Raw genomic sequence first — 16,888 nt, forward strand, 5'->3', positions numbered from 1 at the left:
TCATATGGTTCTTATACGGTTCTTATATGTTCTTATATATCTTGTATGATTCATATGTTTTTATTAGACACAAACATTTCTCATACAAATGAGAATTTTTAATAGGGTTGTGCTAATTATTGTTCTCCCCCTCAGTTGATTACCTAAGACTAGAAACCGGTTGGTTCATTGTTAGTAATGCATTTCAGGTCGCCGTGATTAAATAATAGGATCGTTTACAATGGGAACGACATCCCAATGCACGGGGAAAAGCTTTCATGAAGTTGTTTGTTAAATAGGACTTTTTTTAAGTATTGCCATCACAAGTATCTTCGAAGAGATAAAACAATGCCAATACGTTTGATGTAAAACACGATGTCGAAGGGGAAATATAACTACAAAATAAATAATTTTGTAGTTATATGAGAATGGAAGAGAGTCTCCCGTGCGAAACGGTTCCGTGTTGTTTGAAGACCGGTGGCGTCGCTGCGTTTCCATAGGAGCTAAGCCTTTTTCTTTCTTTACCTTTTCCTCGGACAAAGTTGCTCTCTCTAAATTTCACAAAAAAAAAATGCACCGTCTGTGGGCAACGCTGCACAAAGTCGTAGCGCGATAGGTTAAGAAACCGAATTTTGCGGTCGATCTGAAGAGCCTGGCGTCTCCTTGAATCACCATGTAGATCTGTTCAATAGCGAGTTAATTACTGGAAGCTGATACGCCTTCTTGTAGAGAGCGTGTGTGGTCAGTGTCGCCATTTGTCTGAGAAAATGAGTGGTTTTCAGTTTCACAGTTAGGAAACCATTCTTCACTCAGTAGGATACTAATTCTTTAAGGCGGTGTTTTGTGGTGCGTTTCGTCATACTGTATTAGTCAACCGTGTTGACTACGTTGCACTACCTTGGATTTCACTAAGCCTCATTACCGAGTTTTCAATTTCCATAGTAAAGTGCACCGCCACGTTGTCGTGAATAGATGCTAGGGGTCGAAACACAGTTTGCTTTTAGGAGCACATTTGTTAAGCGACCGTTAGAGGGTAACTAAATAAGATTTCGAGATTATTTCTTGGGTAAAAATAAATCTGTTCACTCTAGGCCTAATAAGAAAACTGAAATTAAAGCTATGCGCAGCCTTTTTGCCTGTGAAAAAAAAAGCAAGACCGTGTGGTGATTTTTTTTCTATCAAAAAGCGCAACCAAGCACCGTTACACGCCCTTTTTCTGATATGTATCTCAGAACAGGTGCAAAGAACAATGTTTGGTCGCATTTTTTGAGGGCGTTAAAGGCACGCGTGATTACAATTGAGGGTTTCGCATGGTGCTTAGGTCGCGTCGGTTGAGTGCGCGCCATAAAAATACGATCTCAAAATACACTTCACTGCCCTTGAAGACAAGGCGCCTTGAACAGTCACCGAATTCCGGTGACACACTAGCGCACAAGACGGAACAACCTTCAAGCTACTGATTTTCCAAAGCTACCCACATTTCTCAGTTTCACTATTCTGTTTTGGTTCTTCCTATACTCTCTAAAATACAATAAAATACAACACAAAACAATGTTTACTTGTTCCTTAAAATACAGTCCAAATGTAATTCCCAATTAGCCAATATTTGCTTGTGCGTGCGAATCAACATGCTCCTCTCCATTTATATTAGAGAAATATTGAATTTGCACTACAGCACGCCATTGCAAAATAAATGGAGTTTCAATCTCCAGAAAAAAAGAAATATAGTTATAGTTTATTTCACTAAATCGTTCGAAAGTAGTAATGCATAAGACATGTATTTTGGCATTTTTTACGACACGTTGTTAACTGCAACTATAGTTACCAACGCCAACCAATTTCTAAGGGTTTTTTTCTCCTCTACAAATGTCTGCTTTCTTGAAAATAACGTAATAAAGGTACGCGAGCTCGTTAAAGTTAAACATTTCTAAAACCCAAGACGTAGGCTACAAAAAAAGGAAAAACACAATAAGTTTTTGAGAGCTTTCTTATTTTGGTACATTTTAGCTTGAGTAACTTAACAGGTAATTGATTTAAAGCTTCGTTACGTAATAATTTCTTGTAGCCGTTTTATATTTTGTATAAATGAATGGTTCAGTACATTTTCTGTTCGTTCTAAATGCTATTCCTTTGGCATTTTCCACTTTATGTTTGTTGTATAGTTTTGCAGATCAGTTTCTTCACCTAGGTAACTCAAACTTCTGGATACCCTTTTTGAATCGATTCTATTTTTCGTTGGTGATATATGGCGCAGTGTTCATAGAATGTTATTCGATATTGAATTTTGGACTTCCCCAGTCATTTGTATATCACTTTTAGTATGGACCGAGGGACCAGATATTATATCTGCGTCATTAATATCCTTTATTTTCTTACTAATAAGATCTACATGAACATACCATTTAACGTGTTTGCGTGTGTCCATTCCTATGTATTTTACATTTTCAGCGTATTTTGTCGGAACGCATGAGCAATTTTTTTGTCACTTTTCTTCGTGCATATTTATTGGTAATTCAGTCGGGATTTGTCTCCTCATATTTCTCATGCATACGTGTGTTTTAGAAACGCTTACAACAATATTAATATTTCGACACCATTTTGTTCATTTAAATGTCTTATTGTATAATCTTTACATCCACTTTGTATTTTTGTGTTCATATACAATTTTTTTATTGTCTGCAAATTAAAAGAGCCAAGATTTTTTTCTTTTCTTTAAATTTGTTGTTAGCTATTTTTTTTAACGTAAATACAAGTAGTGGACCGAGTGCTCTACCTTGGTGAACTGCCTGCTTGACATCAGGTTTTCTTTTATATTCTGAGCCCATGTAGGTACTGTCTGACACCGGTCGTCAAGATAATTCTGGAATAAGTCAAGCACCTTTCCCCGAATACCTACACTGTGTAATATATCTAGTAATATATTATGGCTTATTGTTTCAATGACTCTACTAAAGTCTATAAATAAAGCTAATCTACATTTTCATTTCCACACGCACGAAGCAAATCTTCAAACACGTCACTGGTTCCTATATGCTCCCGGAATCCATATTGAGTACGAGTTAATAAAAATATTTTGAAATATAACTCAGCATTCTTTTATTAATACAGTTTCCATAAATAATTTCATCACCCACGGTATGCATACTTGGCTGTAAAATTAATTTGTATTTTTTCTCGCCTTTTTTCATACTGGCCGAACAATGGTTGTTTTAATTTTGTTAGGAATATTGCCACTCCAAAAAAGCAATTAAATTAATGTAGTGCTGCACGTTTTAATGTATTGACATAATATTTAATATATCTTTCTCTTTTTTGGTTCAACCAAAGAGCTTTATTAGACTTAAGATGTCTAGAAATTTCAATCAGGTGACCGTCATTCATATAAGAGAGAATAATAAAGTTTTCTTATTTCATTGCTTTGTTTTCCTATTTCCACGCAGCAGAGTTTTGACTGATTGTACATATTTCGTATTGAAGCCATTCCCTAGTACATCTAAGTCTTGTTCTTGATCAAAGTTTGTCTAGATTGTGTCCTCAGTGATTTTTTTTTGTTGTGATTTTTGTTTTGTTTTGTTTTTTCGTGTGTCTTAAGAGTTGGTTTACAAAAGCCCAAAACTGTGCTGTATCCCTCATCGTAGAAAACTTAGTGAAATAAAAATCTCTTTTTTGTGGATATTATCAGCGCTGTACCTTGGGTCCTAATTTTTCAGTTTTTTTTTTATATCTGTTACTATAGCATAACGCTAAGTAAGTACAACGCTTTAGTTCTTTATTTAATAAAAAAATCAATTTCTTTAGTTACCCATTGGTTGGCTTCTTTATGCATGTTTCTCCTGCATATTTCAGTTGATTTTCTCAAATATATTTCAATCTGTTAACCCAATTGACGTATAACGTTTTTCTGTTGCCGATCTTTAGCAATTTTTTTTCAATGTGTTCCTTGAATATACGGATCAACTTTCGTATCATTAATAAATAAAGAATCAATATTTTTAGTCCTGTTATCTTTAAAAACTCGCAACGGCTGCTGCTACAAAGTAATGATCGGCTACATTTTCGGAAAATGGCCTGCCCTTTAGACTCTCCTTAGTTCGCATTTGTATATGATCTATACACTATTGTGTTAGTTTCCCTGCAGCTATTTCTTCTCTTGTAAATGCATATATTATCGATTCCAATCCCGCTTGCGCCGCACCATCTAGGTATGTGTGCACTCATAAAGTCGGTTTTCAGATGTCTATGGTCATGTCCCCTAAAACAATAATGTCAGTGTCAGTTGAAATTTGATTACTTATTGGATGTCACAACCAGGTCAAATTTTCTTTCAGATAGAGGCTTTTTGGATCTGCACCGTACCTCAGTTCCTAATTTAACTAGCCCAACAATGCACGTTCTCATAATGTTCCTGGCTTCATCACCTCCTCTCAAAACTGGCCACTAGCAGCTCAAATCAAAGAACGAACCGGTAGCTCACCTCGAAACCGTGTTTCTCCTCGTGCGGCGTGAACAAGAAGTAGGATTCGAACCGAACGACGCCGAAAAGCAGGTCGTAGTCAGCGTACGAGCTGTCTCGGGACGCCATCTCGGCGCGGGGCTCCCCGGGAACCACTGTACCGTCCACGGTGGGACCGAAGGCGGCCAGGTGGTCCGGCACCGTCAGAGGCACGTCCATGAGCTCCTGGACCGGCCGGTGTCGTAGACAGTCACCTAGTGCGCCCGCTTCTGCAGTCGGGCACCCCAAGGCTTTGCCCACTTGCCGGGCGTAACCTACGGCGTCCCTGGCAATGGCCCAAGGACTAAGCGCAGAGCCGGACATCATGACCGCTCGCCGGAACAGGCCGATTCCTGCATTAAAAAAAGAGCAGTTTGTTTTTAATAGATCACTTGAGCAATTAGTGGAACCCCTACCGTCTGCTTGACGCATTGTGACGATCCGATGTCAGGCACGTAAGATTTTCCATCAATAGAAGTTCGCGTTGTTTTAACAATTCGTGAATTTCGGAACGCAGTAAGGAAGAAGGAAAGCGAAAATGAAAATTTGATTACCTTCTTCTGTGTTCGTTTCTTTCTAGTGCGCTATGAGCTCTAAATCATATGCGAGGGCCACCGGACATTGCATTAAAGGTCGTTTCATAAAACGCCGTTTTATCAAAGATGCGGACATTTGATCAAACACCGATTCACCAAATGCCATTTAATCGAATTGTTTGACACCGCTTTACCGCATTTCGCATCACCGAATTTACAAATTTTTACTGTGTTTTTAGATGTGGTTTTTACAAGGCTATAGCATCGCCAGACATAAAATTAATTCCTTGGTGACATTTTTTATCAAAAGTTTTGGTTGCTGAATCTTAGAATAAATAAAACGTTTTTTTGTTTAGCGACTTAGTGTAATCAGCTACGACAGAAGGCCGTTTTCCAACACTCATTTTGTTACCTTTCGTTCTCCTAATTGTTTACGGATGAAAGGTACTTCCTAAAAATGGGATATACGTATCTTCGCAGCGCCTTTGTAATTTTGTATTTATCTGATCACTTGTGTTTTAATTATATTCTAAACAGCTTCCTTTGTAAGAGCATACGCTGAAAATCCGACAGATCAACGGTGCGATTCGTCATAACCAAAATGCCCAAAGGCGAGACGAAACAATTTTGATTTTCATGCAAAATAAAGGCCAACTTTGAGGACGGCTTTGTGCTTAAAGCAGACTGCGTCTCTTCAAGTACGAGAATACACTTCAGAAAGGAAGTACCTTCGTCACAGTACGCGAGAATTACAGGCTCAAAAAACATTCAAGTCGCTGTTCTCGTTTTTTATTATCCATATTAACAGCAGAAGACGTCGGTTATCATGGAAAAAGGAACGAAAGAATTAGCGGAGAAAATGAAGTGTTTTACAGTGAGTTACGCACCACGAAGGAAAATAAAGTTTATAAATCATAATGATGATTATAACAGTGATGTTCTTCCGGTGTTGAAATAAAATTATTTCCTATGCCAAGCATTCCTACCTCTCAACTAGGCAGCGATCGATGAAACGCTTTCGATGAAACTACGTTCAATGAAAAGGCTTAGAGGAAACGGTGTTCGATAAAATTTCCGGACAGGACATATCATTGAAACCCGTTCCATCAAACGCTACATTATCAACAAAAAGAGCGCTTCATCGAATGCCGTTTCATAGAATGTCGTTTCATAGAACTGCTGACGGCCGTTTCATCTAATATTTATTCCATGCATTATTGGTATGGCGCATTATGAAATCACTGATAGGCGCCTCCCAACACGCCGGTATTTTGCAAAGGGATGACAACCTTTAATTCTATTGACCATTGCTTTTCTGTGTCTTTAAATTATACGCGCACCGCCTTCTGGCGAGAGCGCGTAGTTTTGATGTAGGTTAGCAGCGTTTCTAGTTTGTGCTCTTGGCTCCAAAAAGAATACAACTTGAAGAAAACAAATTGGCCGAACGAGGTTGTAGCCATGTATTGCAAAAAAAACTGAAACCGTGGAAAATAAAAACAACTTCAGAGCATTACCTAGTTAGCTTTGGACTATTAAAATTTCTCAACCTAAAAAAAAAAACATTTTCAATTATAAAAGACGTTAACGACACAGTAAATAATGAACGATATAGACCAAATGCTGGGGAAGCGAAATAGATGCAGCCGGAAAATAAGAACCCAGAACATTGCACTTTCCATCCAGGCAGGTATACGAAATATCACTCGTAATCATAGCTACGTAGTTGAAGTTGCGGCTTTCTTCTATTTCCCTCCAAGCATTTGTCATTATCTACGAAAGTAGAGTGAAATGTACTTCCTTAGTTGCGGGATTCAGACAACCAATAGAGGGATCGGTAAATTCGGAATGAAAAACAGCATAACTGGAAATACGACAAAGGACAGATATACACCTGGCAAGTGCCGTTTTTCACTATGAATTCCGACCAACTCGCCCAAGAATACATTTTAATGGGTAATATCGGATACCAGCTATTTTATATTAACCAAACCATTCGACGAAAGGGCGTTCAATGAAAAGGTATGGATATAATCGAGTTCGATGTAACGGCGTTGGATGAAACGACATTCGATGAACGGCATCAATGAAGTGGTGTTCAACGAAACGTGATTAGACAATACCGATGTAGATCTGATACCTGGAGCAGACTGTTTCCCGAGCACCATTAGGAGGGTATCGTTCACAGCCACAAAAAACAGTGATCAGCGGAACGTTGATTCTTATGTGACCTTGAGCCTGTGTCCCGAATTCATCAATAACACCCGCTGTGTCGCCTCGGTGGCTCCTGAGGAAAAGCCCCCGCCTACAGATCCCCATGTGGCGTGAACAAATCCCCGCCGAGGTACCCGCAATCTGACGGAGTCTTATCGCTTAAGGGGTGTCCAAACAGGGTACTACAAAACGCACGACTCCGACAAATCGTGAAAATTGGAGCGGGCGCGTCCGCTTCAATTTTCACGATTTGTCGGAGTCGTGCGTATTGTAGTGTCCTGTTTGGACACCTCTTTAGAAGGCGCTGTGTAGTCGTGATTTCGGTTGCACGTCAAACGAAAGCTAGTTAGTCGAAATGAATCATCAGTCTTCCGACGGAGGCGTGTCAAGGCCGTCTTTTCTTTGGCACGTAAAACGTACAATTTGATGTCAGATGTTGAGGGGACGAGAGAGTCTAATAACTCAGCGGCGTAGCATTGCGCCGAGTGCAATTTTGCGCATTTCAAATGCAAACGACGGGACTGCCAGTTTAAGAAACGTTTTCAGGGAAGCCACCAACTTATCTACAAGAAGCCCGCGGTCACTGATAAACAAGTGTCAAATTTTGGTCAAGTTGAAACGAGAGCGTCCTCGGCTGCTGACTGCGAGCAGCGCGACAGCTTGTACTTGGTCAGCCAATAAGACCGTTTGTTAGCCGTTGGCGAGTTCAACAATGAAGAAATATTTTCGTGAGAAGGGTTCACTAGAACATATATAGTCAAAAGAGGTTTCGCAGCATCTAATGTGATTGTCATTGACACTCTTTTAGCCACTGGTCGACGTCAGCTTCTGCAGGGCGGCATTACGTCAGATTGTGCAGGGCATAAAATGCCTGGGGTCACATCCGAAAACACATAAATATATACTTTTTTTTGTCATTAGGGAGAACAGTGGTTTCGGGAAAGTTCACCGCGCTGAAAGGTGCTGAGAGGCTGCATTCACCATGCTTTGCAATATATAATCGCTGAGCAAAGTGCTCGAGCATTTCTTTGCGAATCAGCGTGGCGTGGCGACTGCAGCGATTTCAGCCCATTTTTTTTTCTCTATCAAGTAGGCGCGGTGAACAAAAATTCAGTAACTGCTTCGAGACGTCTTTTGACCGACTTTTCTGGCTTCGTCTCGGGTTCTAGTATGCCGAGGTAATTTATTCTGTTAATTTTATTACACTTCATGTATATTCTTTGGCCACTTGTGTACAATATACTAACTCGTTAGGTTAAGAACTTATTTATGTAGCTATGTAAATCCCCTTACCAGTCAACGATCACTTCCACTCACTTTTGAAGGGAAGTACCCTTCGAATAGTCGTTGGGAAGGGGAGTACTCTTCAAAGGGTATTCAAAGAGTCACTGAAGGCATTTGGCAAACTGGATCACCCACTTTTTGCTATCAGAAGGCCCTACTTGTTGTTTTGCATTATCTTACTTATACTTTTGTATAAGTGGAGCTTGTATCCCAAGCAGCGCAAGATAATAAAGTGTTACGTATTTTCGATGAATAATTCGGTGCATGCGTCTGGTTTTCTATCTCATCGTTCCTTGACTTGTTCCGGCATTGATCAGGGCAGCAATTTTCGTCCTCGTCTTTTAATTTCTGTCATCGACGGTATTTCTTGCGTCAATCTAAAGAAATACCTTCATTTGTCGACGAACAAAAAATTCAGTATACAAGTGCTGTAAAACGTTTCTTTTGCTTAAATGTAATGTTTTTTTTTTATTTTTAGTTGTTTTTGTTGATGTCTTTTTCTGAATAATTTAAATACGAAATGCACTTTTCTAGGCAGAAAACGTAACACTTTGCACATTTATTTTTTTGTGCCAGGTTGCCCTAATGTTACTGAAACAACAGCGCCATTCGCGAGTTGCTCAAAGGCCTAGCTTAGTTCCCCCATTGTTTCATCCAACTGCTTTATTTAACCTAGAGACCCCATTACTCGTCTGCAACTGGTTCTAAAAATTAGTCTAGCTTCGTTATTCTAATATAAAAATTCCCGGATGAAAACATAACTTTACATAGTGCTCTGATAATTGTTTTCACTCTCATTACCGGCCATTTTCTTTTCTTTCGTGTTCTGAAGTGTTTTCGTGTTTCGTTAGTTTAATCTTATCCATAGTGTGGCACCAGCAAACATATAGCTATCTGTGTGGCGTCTAAAAATAAACCAATACATAAATGTGTTTAGTTAACAAAATACTTTCCGCTTTATTACGTAAGCAATAGCTGAGGGAATAGTATTTATGAATTCGCTAAGATATGCGCGAGTACCGCCGGAATACTTTAAGAGTGTTGAAGCCTAACACCAATAGTTGTATAGCTTTTAACGAGAAATATTTCAGGCGTCCATCGAAATCCAGAAACATCTTTTGATTTCGCTATTTTTGAATTCCCTATTTTTGAGTTGACCACCTAATTTTACCAAGGCTGGTGTTTGATTTGAAGGGCCATAGGGAGACACATCTGTCATGGGACATTAAGTATATCAATTTACAGGCTCCCGTCGTCTTCTGCGACGAGCCGCTCATTAAGTTTTCATTTATTTGTGTTTATGTAGTTGAATTAGCTTCTGTAATAAAAAAAAGTCCCGGTGATGTAAGTACACCCGCGTAAAAACACGCTATATTTTTATAAATATCAACTAAACGAAGACTGAGTGAATGGAAGACCAAAACTGGTCCAGTGCTGTTGGCAACTAAAATTTAAATATAAGAAAACAAGCAGAGAAGATAATTTCGTGAAAAAAGGTAAATGCAAACAAAATCTAGTATCTGCAATTTTTACCTTATGATAGAATAATGTTTTCAATATAATGCTTCCTTTTTCTAAGATAATACTATGATGCTCGACAAAACTACCGGGCTTTGTTCTCGCGTAATGTCGTGTAAACCTCAAATGTATATTCGTCACCACCTCTTCATTGTAAGGCTGAACTTAAGGTAGAAGGGTGGTGTGCTGGGCTAGCTGGTAAGCTTTTTGCTTGGTTGAAATTTGCAAACAAGGTGAGGAAACTGCAGAAGAATACAGGAGACAGAATATACGCTGAAGTCACCACTCAATATTTCATCCAGAAGAGAAGAAATAATGTGACACATAACACAGAGGTACAAGTTCGCAAAACGAAAACTCTACAATGCGGGGCGATCCTTCCTTCATACTTCTGAACTTCACTCAGAACCACGTCTGATAAGCAGGATAACGTTTTGTCACCCATCAATTCACGTCCTGACGAACTGTGTGGTGGGTGATGGCCTAACGGGCCAGATCAGGATGGCTACTCAGCAGCCACTCTCCTCGACGCCAGAGCTACCTTCCGATCAACCACTGGAGAGCGGAAGTGAACAGGAACCCGACTTTCCCAACACCATTGCAGGCTGCGCTTCGGTGGCCATGGACGTGAGCGCCACCGTCCAGCAACAATGCCTGCCCACATCTGAATTCTGCTGCGCCTGGCCTTGCGCAATACCTAACACCGGCTCCACGTTACAATTGGAAGATTGGGGGAAAACTGTGTCAGCATTCCGTCACTATCTTTGTCAGATAAGGAACGTTCCTATTTAGACAAACAGTGACAGTGCATAGCGATGGCTAGTGAGCACGTGGCATCCAGGTCAAGCTTTTTATTCATGGTTGTTTGTTGTGACAATACAGTATTTATACTCGCTGTTAGAACGAATAAACTTCAGTTGTAAGTCAGCGCCTTGTTTCTCTACCTTCTTGTTCTTGTCCGTGTCCTTGCGCTGTTTTAATCTTTAATCTTGATATACCAACTAGCCCAAACTTCTGCTTTAATCCACGTCAGTATTCAGCTCAACTGGTGCAACAGCTGATGCCACCACAAGACCACCACCGATAACCCTGCGAACTGCTGACTGTGCAGACTGGAGCTCCCAGCCTGAGGCATTAGTCAAAGACACGGGCGGTTCATGGCTTCCAGCATCGCGTAAACGCCGCCGCCATATACCTTCGTGGATTCCAAACTTAACCGCCTCCAGCCAGCGCGCACGACGAACCCTCTCCTTGACAACCAGGGAAAAACGCCGCACCGTTATATTGCGCCCATTTCACGGGATAAACCTGGCGTCGCTCCCGCACACACCGATACAACGACGTGTTGTCGAAGCGGCGTTTGCCACCTGGGAACAAGAATCGCAGTTGCCACCTGGGAACAAGTTATCGTTTTGAAATTATTGCAAATCACCAAAATTAATTTTTGGTGTAAACAATATTAATTTTAGACCATACGTCTCAATGCGTGAAGGATGGGCCCGGGGAGTTTTTTTACGGAGCGGATTCAATAGACTCGCCAGAGGACCTATTGAGAAAACTCTCATGCCATACGCACAAACCCCTGGCAGCCATCCTCATCGATCGTGAAGGGAGGGCTGTTATAATCATGGTCAAGTGTTCCACACTTCCCAAAGAAGTGGTTTATTGCCTCTACCTCAAAAAAGTGGTCCCCTTCAGAGAAAGGGCCATCATATGCACTCGCTGCTACGAACTTGGCCACCAGCATGACGCGTGCCCAGCAGCACAGTCCGTCTGTGTCTGCGGAAGACCACCCCACCGCCATGAGATAGATGGCTGCCACGAACTCCATAAATGCGACATACGTGGGTGGGGGTCCTCACCTCGGGACCGACGGCACCAGTCCGAGGGTGCAAAAGGCCTCAGCACAACGTCGTAAGCGGTTGGCTGCTCCGCCACGGCGCAGGGGGCAACAGCCACAGTGGACAACGCTGCACGCCAAACCACCTCCACCTCTCTTTGCCAAAGACCATAGTGCAACGGAGGATGCGTGGCCGGCCCTAAATTCACCACCACCACCACAGCAGTCTTCAAACGCCCTGTCGCTTCCGGGTGCCCCGGCTTGGCAGCGCCCGACCCCACTGGGTCTCCAAACAAACCCTGATCGTTTCCCGCCGCCGAGACCTTCACCACAGTCAGCAGAGCCCGTCGCCAGGACAAGGGCCGTTAATCCACGCCCACAAGGACGGATTGTAAGAACCACCGTCGTAAAACCCACATCTGAGGTAAATGATACACCCCCAACACGCATTGAGCAGTCGATCCCACGCTTGTTACTGCAACTATCGAGAAATCGATAACCTCACAGACTTCATAGCAACCTCCATTATCGCCCCCCACGCTGACGTCGTACCCAACAGTAGAAAGCAGCACAGGCGGCGTTGACTCTGCACTTACCGGCCAGTCAACGGAGTCTTTGAGCCATAGAGTAACAGTATTACAGTGAAATTGTCGCTCCTACCGGCAGCAAGGGCTGGAACTAAAAAAAAAACGGCTGTGACGGTAAGCGCCATTCCCCCTCAGCATTATCCTCCTACAGGAAGCCCGAATGCCCGAGCCTCACATCGCCGGCTAGCGAAGCTTCAGTACCCTTACCATCGTCGTCGCACAAAAAGGTCCACGTAGAAAAAGAAAAGCACCGGAGGCCGTTCCTACACCACAAGCCAATAGGCACGTGCTGGTAAAGGAATCTATCCCTGCTGCCTAGCTCGAAACGCCTAGCTACTGTTCTGGACAGCGCAAAGTGACAGCGGTATCGGTGCGCTTCCAAGACAAAGATATCGCAGTGGCTTGTGTGTACTGGAGGCCGAACAGTACCACCGGCGACCAAGATGAAAAATGGCTTCAACATATGTGTAGTAACACACTTTACCTGTGCTGTGCTGATTGGTGGAGACTTTAACGCACCTCACGCATCGTGGGGGTCGATATGAAGCATTGCACGCGGCCCTAGCGACGCAGATAACGCACTCGCGGCTGGACTTATCCTTGCCTTGGGCTGATAATCAGGGTCAGGACTGTACATCGCCAGGCGTAACGTGGTATTCGCCAAGCCTGCAATGCCCGTGGGCGTTGCTCGACGACAGATGGGCAGCGGCCACTTCCCGGTAATCGTCACCATTGTCGGGGGATTCACGGCTCTCTCCAAACGTACTGTCAACACAGTCCGGTGGGACGCTTTCCGCGCAGTTCTCGCAGAGCTTCCGTCTGACGACCCAATTCTAGATTGCATCATTCAAGCAAAAGAAATCTTGACACTGTCAATTGAGGTAGGACCAGAAGCTCCGATTCCTGATCAACACTGGCTCAATCTTTGGAAGACCGAGGATAGAGGCTTAACACCGCTACCTAGAAGACAGAAAACTTCCAGCAGACCTAGCGCGCTTAAACCGTGCCTCGGCACAGGCAAAGCTGCCTTCTCGGGAGCTCTCGCGAAAAGAGTGACACGATCACTGCACATCGTTCAACGGACGCACGTCACCGGCCAAGGTCTGGGCGACGATGCACGCTCCTCCGAACGGCCGGGGATGATATGGCACTTCGGTTGAGACTAACCAACGAAGATTTTGCTGGTGTGGCTGGCCTTATATTTTTCTCTCAGGAGTGTCCCACAAGCTACGACCCGGTCAATATCAGATCCTTGAACTTACCATCTGCACGCATGGATTCAGGTATGGAGAAGCCTTTCACCTAAGCAGAGCTGCAAGGCGCACTATTCTCAATCAAAAAGTTGCACGGTGCCCCGGGACCCGAAACCAACTGTTGCAGCCATGAGCAACCTTCCAGAATCATCTATGCAAGAAGTCATGGGCGTTTTCAATAGATCCCGGGGACATTGGCCAACTTCCCGCCACCTGGCCCCACGCCACGGTTACACCAATCCCCGGCCGAACCCTGAGTCGGCTTTCGGACATGCGGCCCATTTCTTCGACCTCAGATGCCGGGAAGCTAATGTAGACGATAACACTGATGCGGCTGGAATGGCACGTTGAAGCCAACAACGGCCTCTACCCCTGCCAGACCGGCTTCCGTTGGAGACTGAGCACGCAAGACTCGTTCGCTTTCCTCGCTGAGGACCTCACGTGTAAGCGCCCACGATACGACGTCAAAATAGCGGTCACCGTGGACGTGAAAAAGGCGTTTGATACCGTACCACATCCAACTGTTGTAGCCGCTGCGTCCGCGGCAGGTCTCACTGCCAAGCACCTGCAGTACATTCGAGCGTTCCTGGACGGGCGCACCTTCGGCGCTTCCGTGTGCGGGGCCAAAAGACTACCCGCTCCTCGCGGGCTGGGGGTGTCACAAGGCGCAGTGCTTTCACCACTACTTAAAAAAAACTAGTGATGGCAGACTTGAGTTACCGCCTCGACGAGATTCCCGACTTCCGCCACAAAAGTTACGTGGACGACATCACAATATGGACGACGGGCGTCCCAATCGGTCCTCAAAGCGATGCGGCCCAGGAAGCCCGGGACGTTTTCTATGGGTTTCTTGTTGAGAGAGGCCTAACTCCTTCACCAGACAAGACGCAATACGCCATCTATGGTAGCACCACCGCATCCGTGAGGCGGCCTCGTGTATTGTGCTCAAGTTTGGGGGCACCGTCATTCACGCCGCCAACGTACTGCGTCTGCTCGGTGTGGACTTCTCCACGCACGAACCACCTAAGACATAGCTGAGCAAGGTCAAAGCCTCCGTCGACCACACGCTCCACTTCATCCGTCGCCCTTCAGCCAAGGATTGGGGCGCCGACACCCACATTCTATGCATGCTGGTTCAAAGTCTGAACCAAGCCAAAACAATCTAAGGTGCCCCACACGTGGGTCTCACCAAAATACAACATAAAGCCCTTGAGATTCTAAATCGGCATGCCTGCGCACAGTTACGGGCCTTCCGAACTTTACGCCGATTGACACGCTACACAGTAGAGGCCTGCATGAGCTTATTACAGGCTCATGGAGGCTTCTAAAGCATTCGCGACCTGCTACACGAGGCACATTTCGGGCAGAACCTCCGCCTCTCAAGGTCCGGACCACGCCTCTCCATTCTCAGGCTGCTCGGCCTGCGGCCCGTTGAAGGGGTTCCCCCACCCACCACGCCCCCGCCACCGTGGAGCCTGCCGCACCTGGCCCCCTGCAAGCCAACACCATCCCGCGCAGGAGGCGGTCATCCCGGTCGCCGTAGGTTCCAAGCTGCAGCACACGAACGCGCTGCTAACGCCGATGGACCTCAAGTGCGTCGATACTACTGCGATGCGGCTACGGACCCAACCCAGAATCCACCTCCACTGCGGCCGCTGCCTGCTGCCTGGCCTTAGGTTCAACCTCGAGTATTCGGCTCCCGACAGTGCTTGACTCCCTTGAGGCTGAGCTCCGGGCGCTTCTCCTGCGAGTGTATCTGGCGCTCCGTGACACCTCCACTGGAGGGCTCACGCCCCCAGAAATTCTCTTGCAATCCGACTCGACGGAAGCTGTCAGCGCATGCATTCATTGGCTTCTCCTCGATCTCCAACAGTTTCCTCCACCCACGCGGTCGTGGCCGGGCTGGAGTTGATTCTGGGGCCTACTGTGAACAACAAGTTTGTCTGCGTTCCGGGCCAAGTGGGTTTCCAGGGCATCGAAGCGGCACACCGGCTGTCAAGGGCGTCCTTGTCTTAACCCGCGTCCGGTAAGCCGCTGCTGTGCCTTTCGGATGATTCAACCTCCGGCTCGGACTCAAACACTGACAACTCACCACCACCAACCCCCGCACCGAGGCCAGGCGGCGCCTGTCGACCCGGTTAATTGAGTGCGCAGTCCCGATTCCACGGAGATATCCGCTGGCGGCCGAGGTCCGACTTCGTCGTATAGCGACCGGCTGCGCTCGGACACCACGCCGCCTCGCCCGCATTGGACTACATTCCCTGGAGCATGCCGGCTGTGTCCGTCGCTCTACTAGCCCCACTTTACGTCAGGCTTTGCGGACCGTAGGCTTCACCGGCGACACTGCCTCCAACGACCATCCTTCAGCGCCTCTCGCCACCCTGCGTCACCTGCTGTGGGAGAGCTCAGCAAGATGACAGGAGAGGGAGGCGGCACTAGCCAAACTCAGCCCAGCGTGTCGACCCAACACGCTCGAGGCTTGGACGGTACGCCCCAATAAAGCAAAAAAGCTTGCCTTAGACATTCGGTTGGCTTACATCATAACGGCTGGTATTGCCGTCCTCATGTAGTTCTTCGTCCTCGTCCCCTCTTCCCCTCGCCCATATCCCTCTTCTCTTCCCTTTCGCAACAGGGCATGCAACCGGCCGTGTGGTACTCTCCATACCTGAATAAAACATTTTCAACAACGCTAAATCGGAGATGAGCAGGAGAGAAAGAGGGGAACGGGCGTTAACTCCGATCCTCCTCCTCAAGAGCTGCGCTCGAATTCGGCATTACAAAGAAGTGTAAACGTCTTACATTTTAAGAATTTTTTTTTCTTTTAAATCGCGTAACGTATCCAAACAAACCCGTTTTCGATACTGATATTCTTAACGATATTCGTATAAAATTATAAAAAACCTATGTCTTTTTAAATAGTATCATGACGCGTGATTCCCTTTTTATGAAGTGATAATAAATACCTGTGTAATTGGGTGCGACATCCGCCTCAGCCAGTTATTTCACCATTAGGAGCAGCGTTCACACCGCACTAAGGAAACAAGCGAGGTCTCCATAGCCAAGTCTAAAATATCTTAAAAACAAAATGGTTATTTCGATATGCATTTGAATAGATAGCTATATCAGCAGTGTTGCAGCAGAAAAAAATATACATTGCTAAAAAAACATACCATGGTAGCTTTGCGTCC

The 16,888-nt window shown here is 44.9% G+C and overlaps 1 protein-coding gene across 1 annotated transcript in view; it reads right to left on the reverse strand.

Moving 5' to 3' along the window:
- LOC120842022 (neuroligin-1) overlaps positions 1-16,888 on the reverse strand; it is a 136,471-nt gene that overhangs the window by 34,320 nt on the left and 85,263 nt on the right. The window contains exon 5 of the mRNA XM_040501862.1: positions 4,454-4,824. Coding sequence (XP_040357796.1) covers positions 4,454-4,824 — 371 coding nt within the window. The remainder of the gene's footprint in view (positions 1-4,453; positions 4,825-16,888) is intronic.

This window comes from Ixodes scapularis, unplaced genomic scaffold (genome assembly GCF_016920785.2).
Source record: "Ixodes scapularis isolate PalLabHiFi unplaced genomic scaffold, ASM1692078v2 PGA_scaffold39__5_contigs__length_11793443, whole genome shotgun sequence".
NCBI classification, from domain to species: Eukaryota; Metazoa; Arthropoda; class Arachnida; order Ixodida; family Ixodidae; genus Ixodes; species Ixodes scapularis.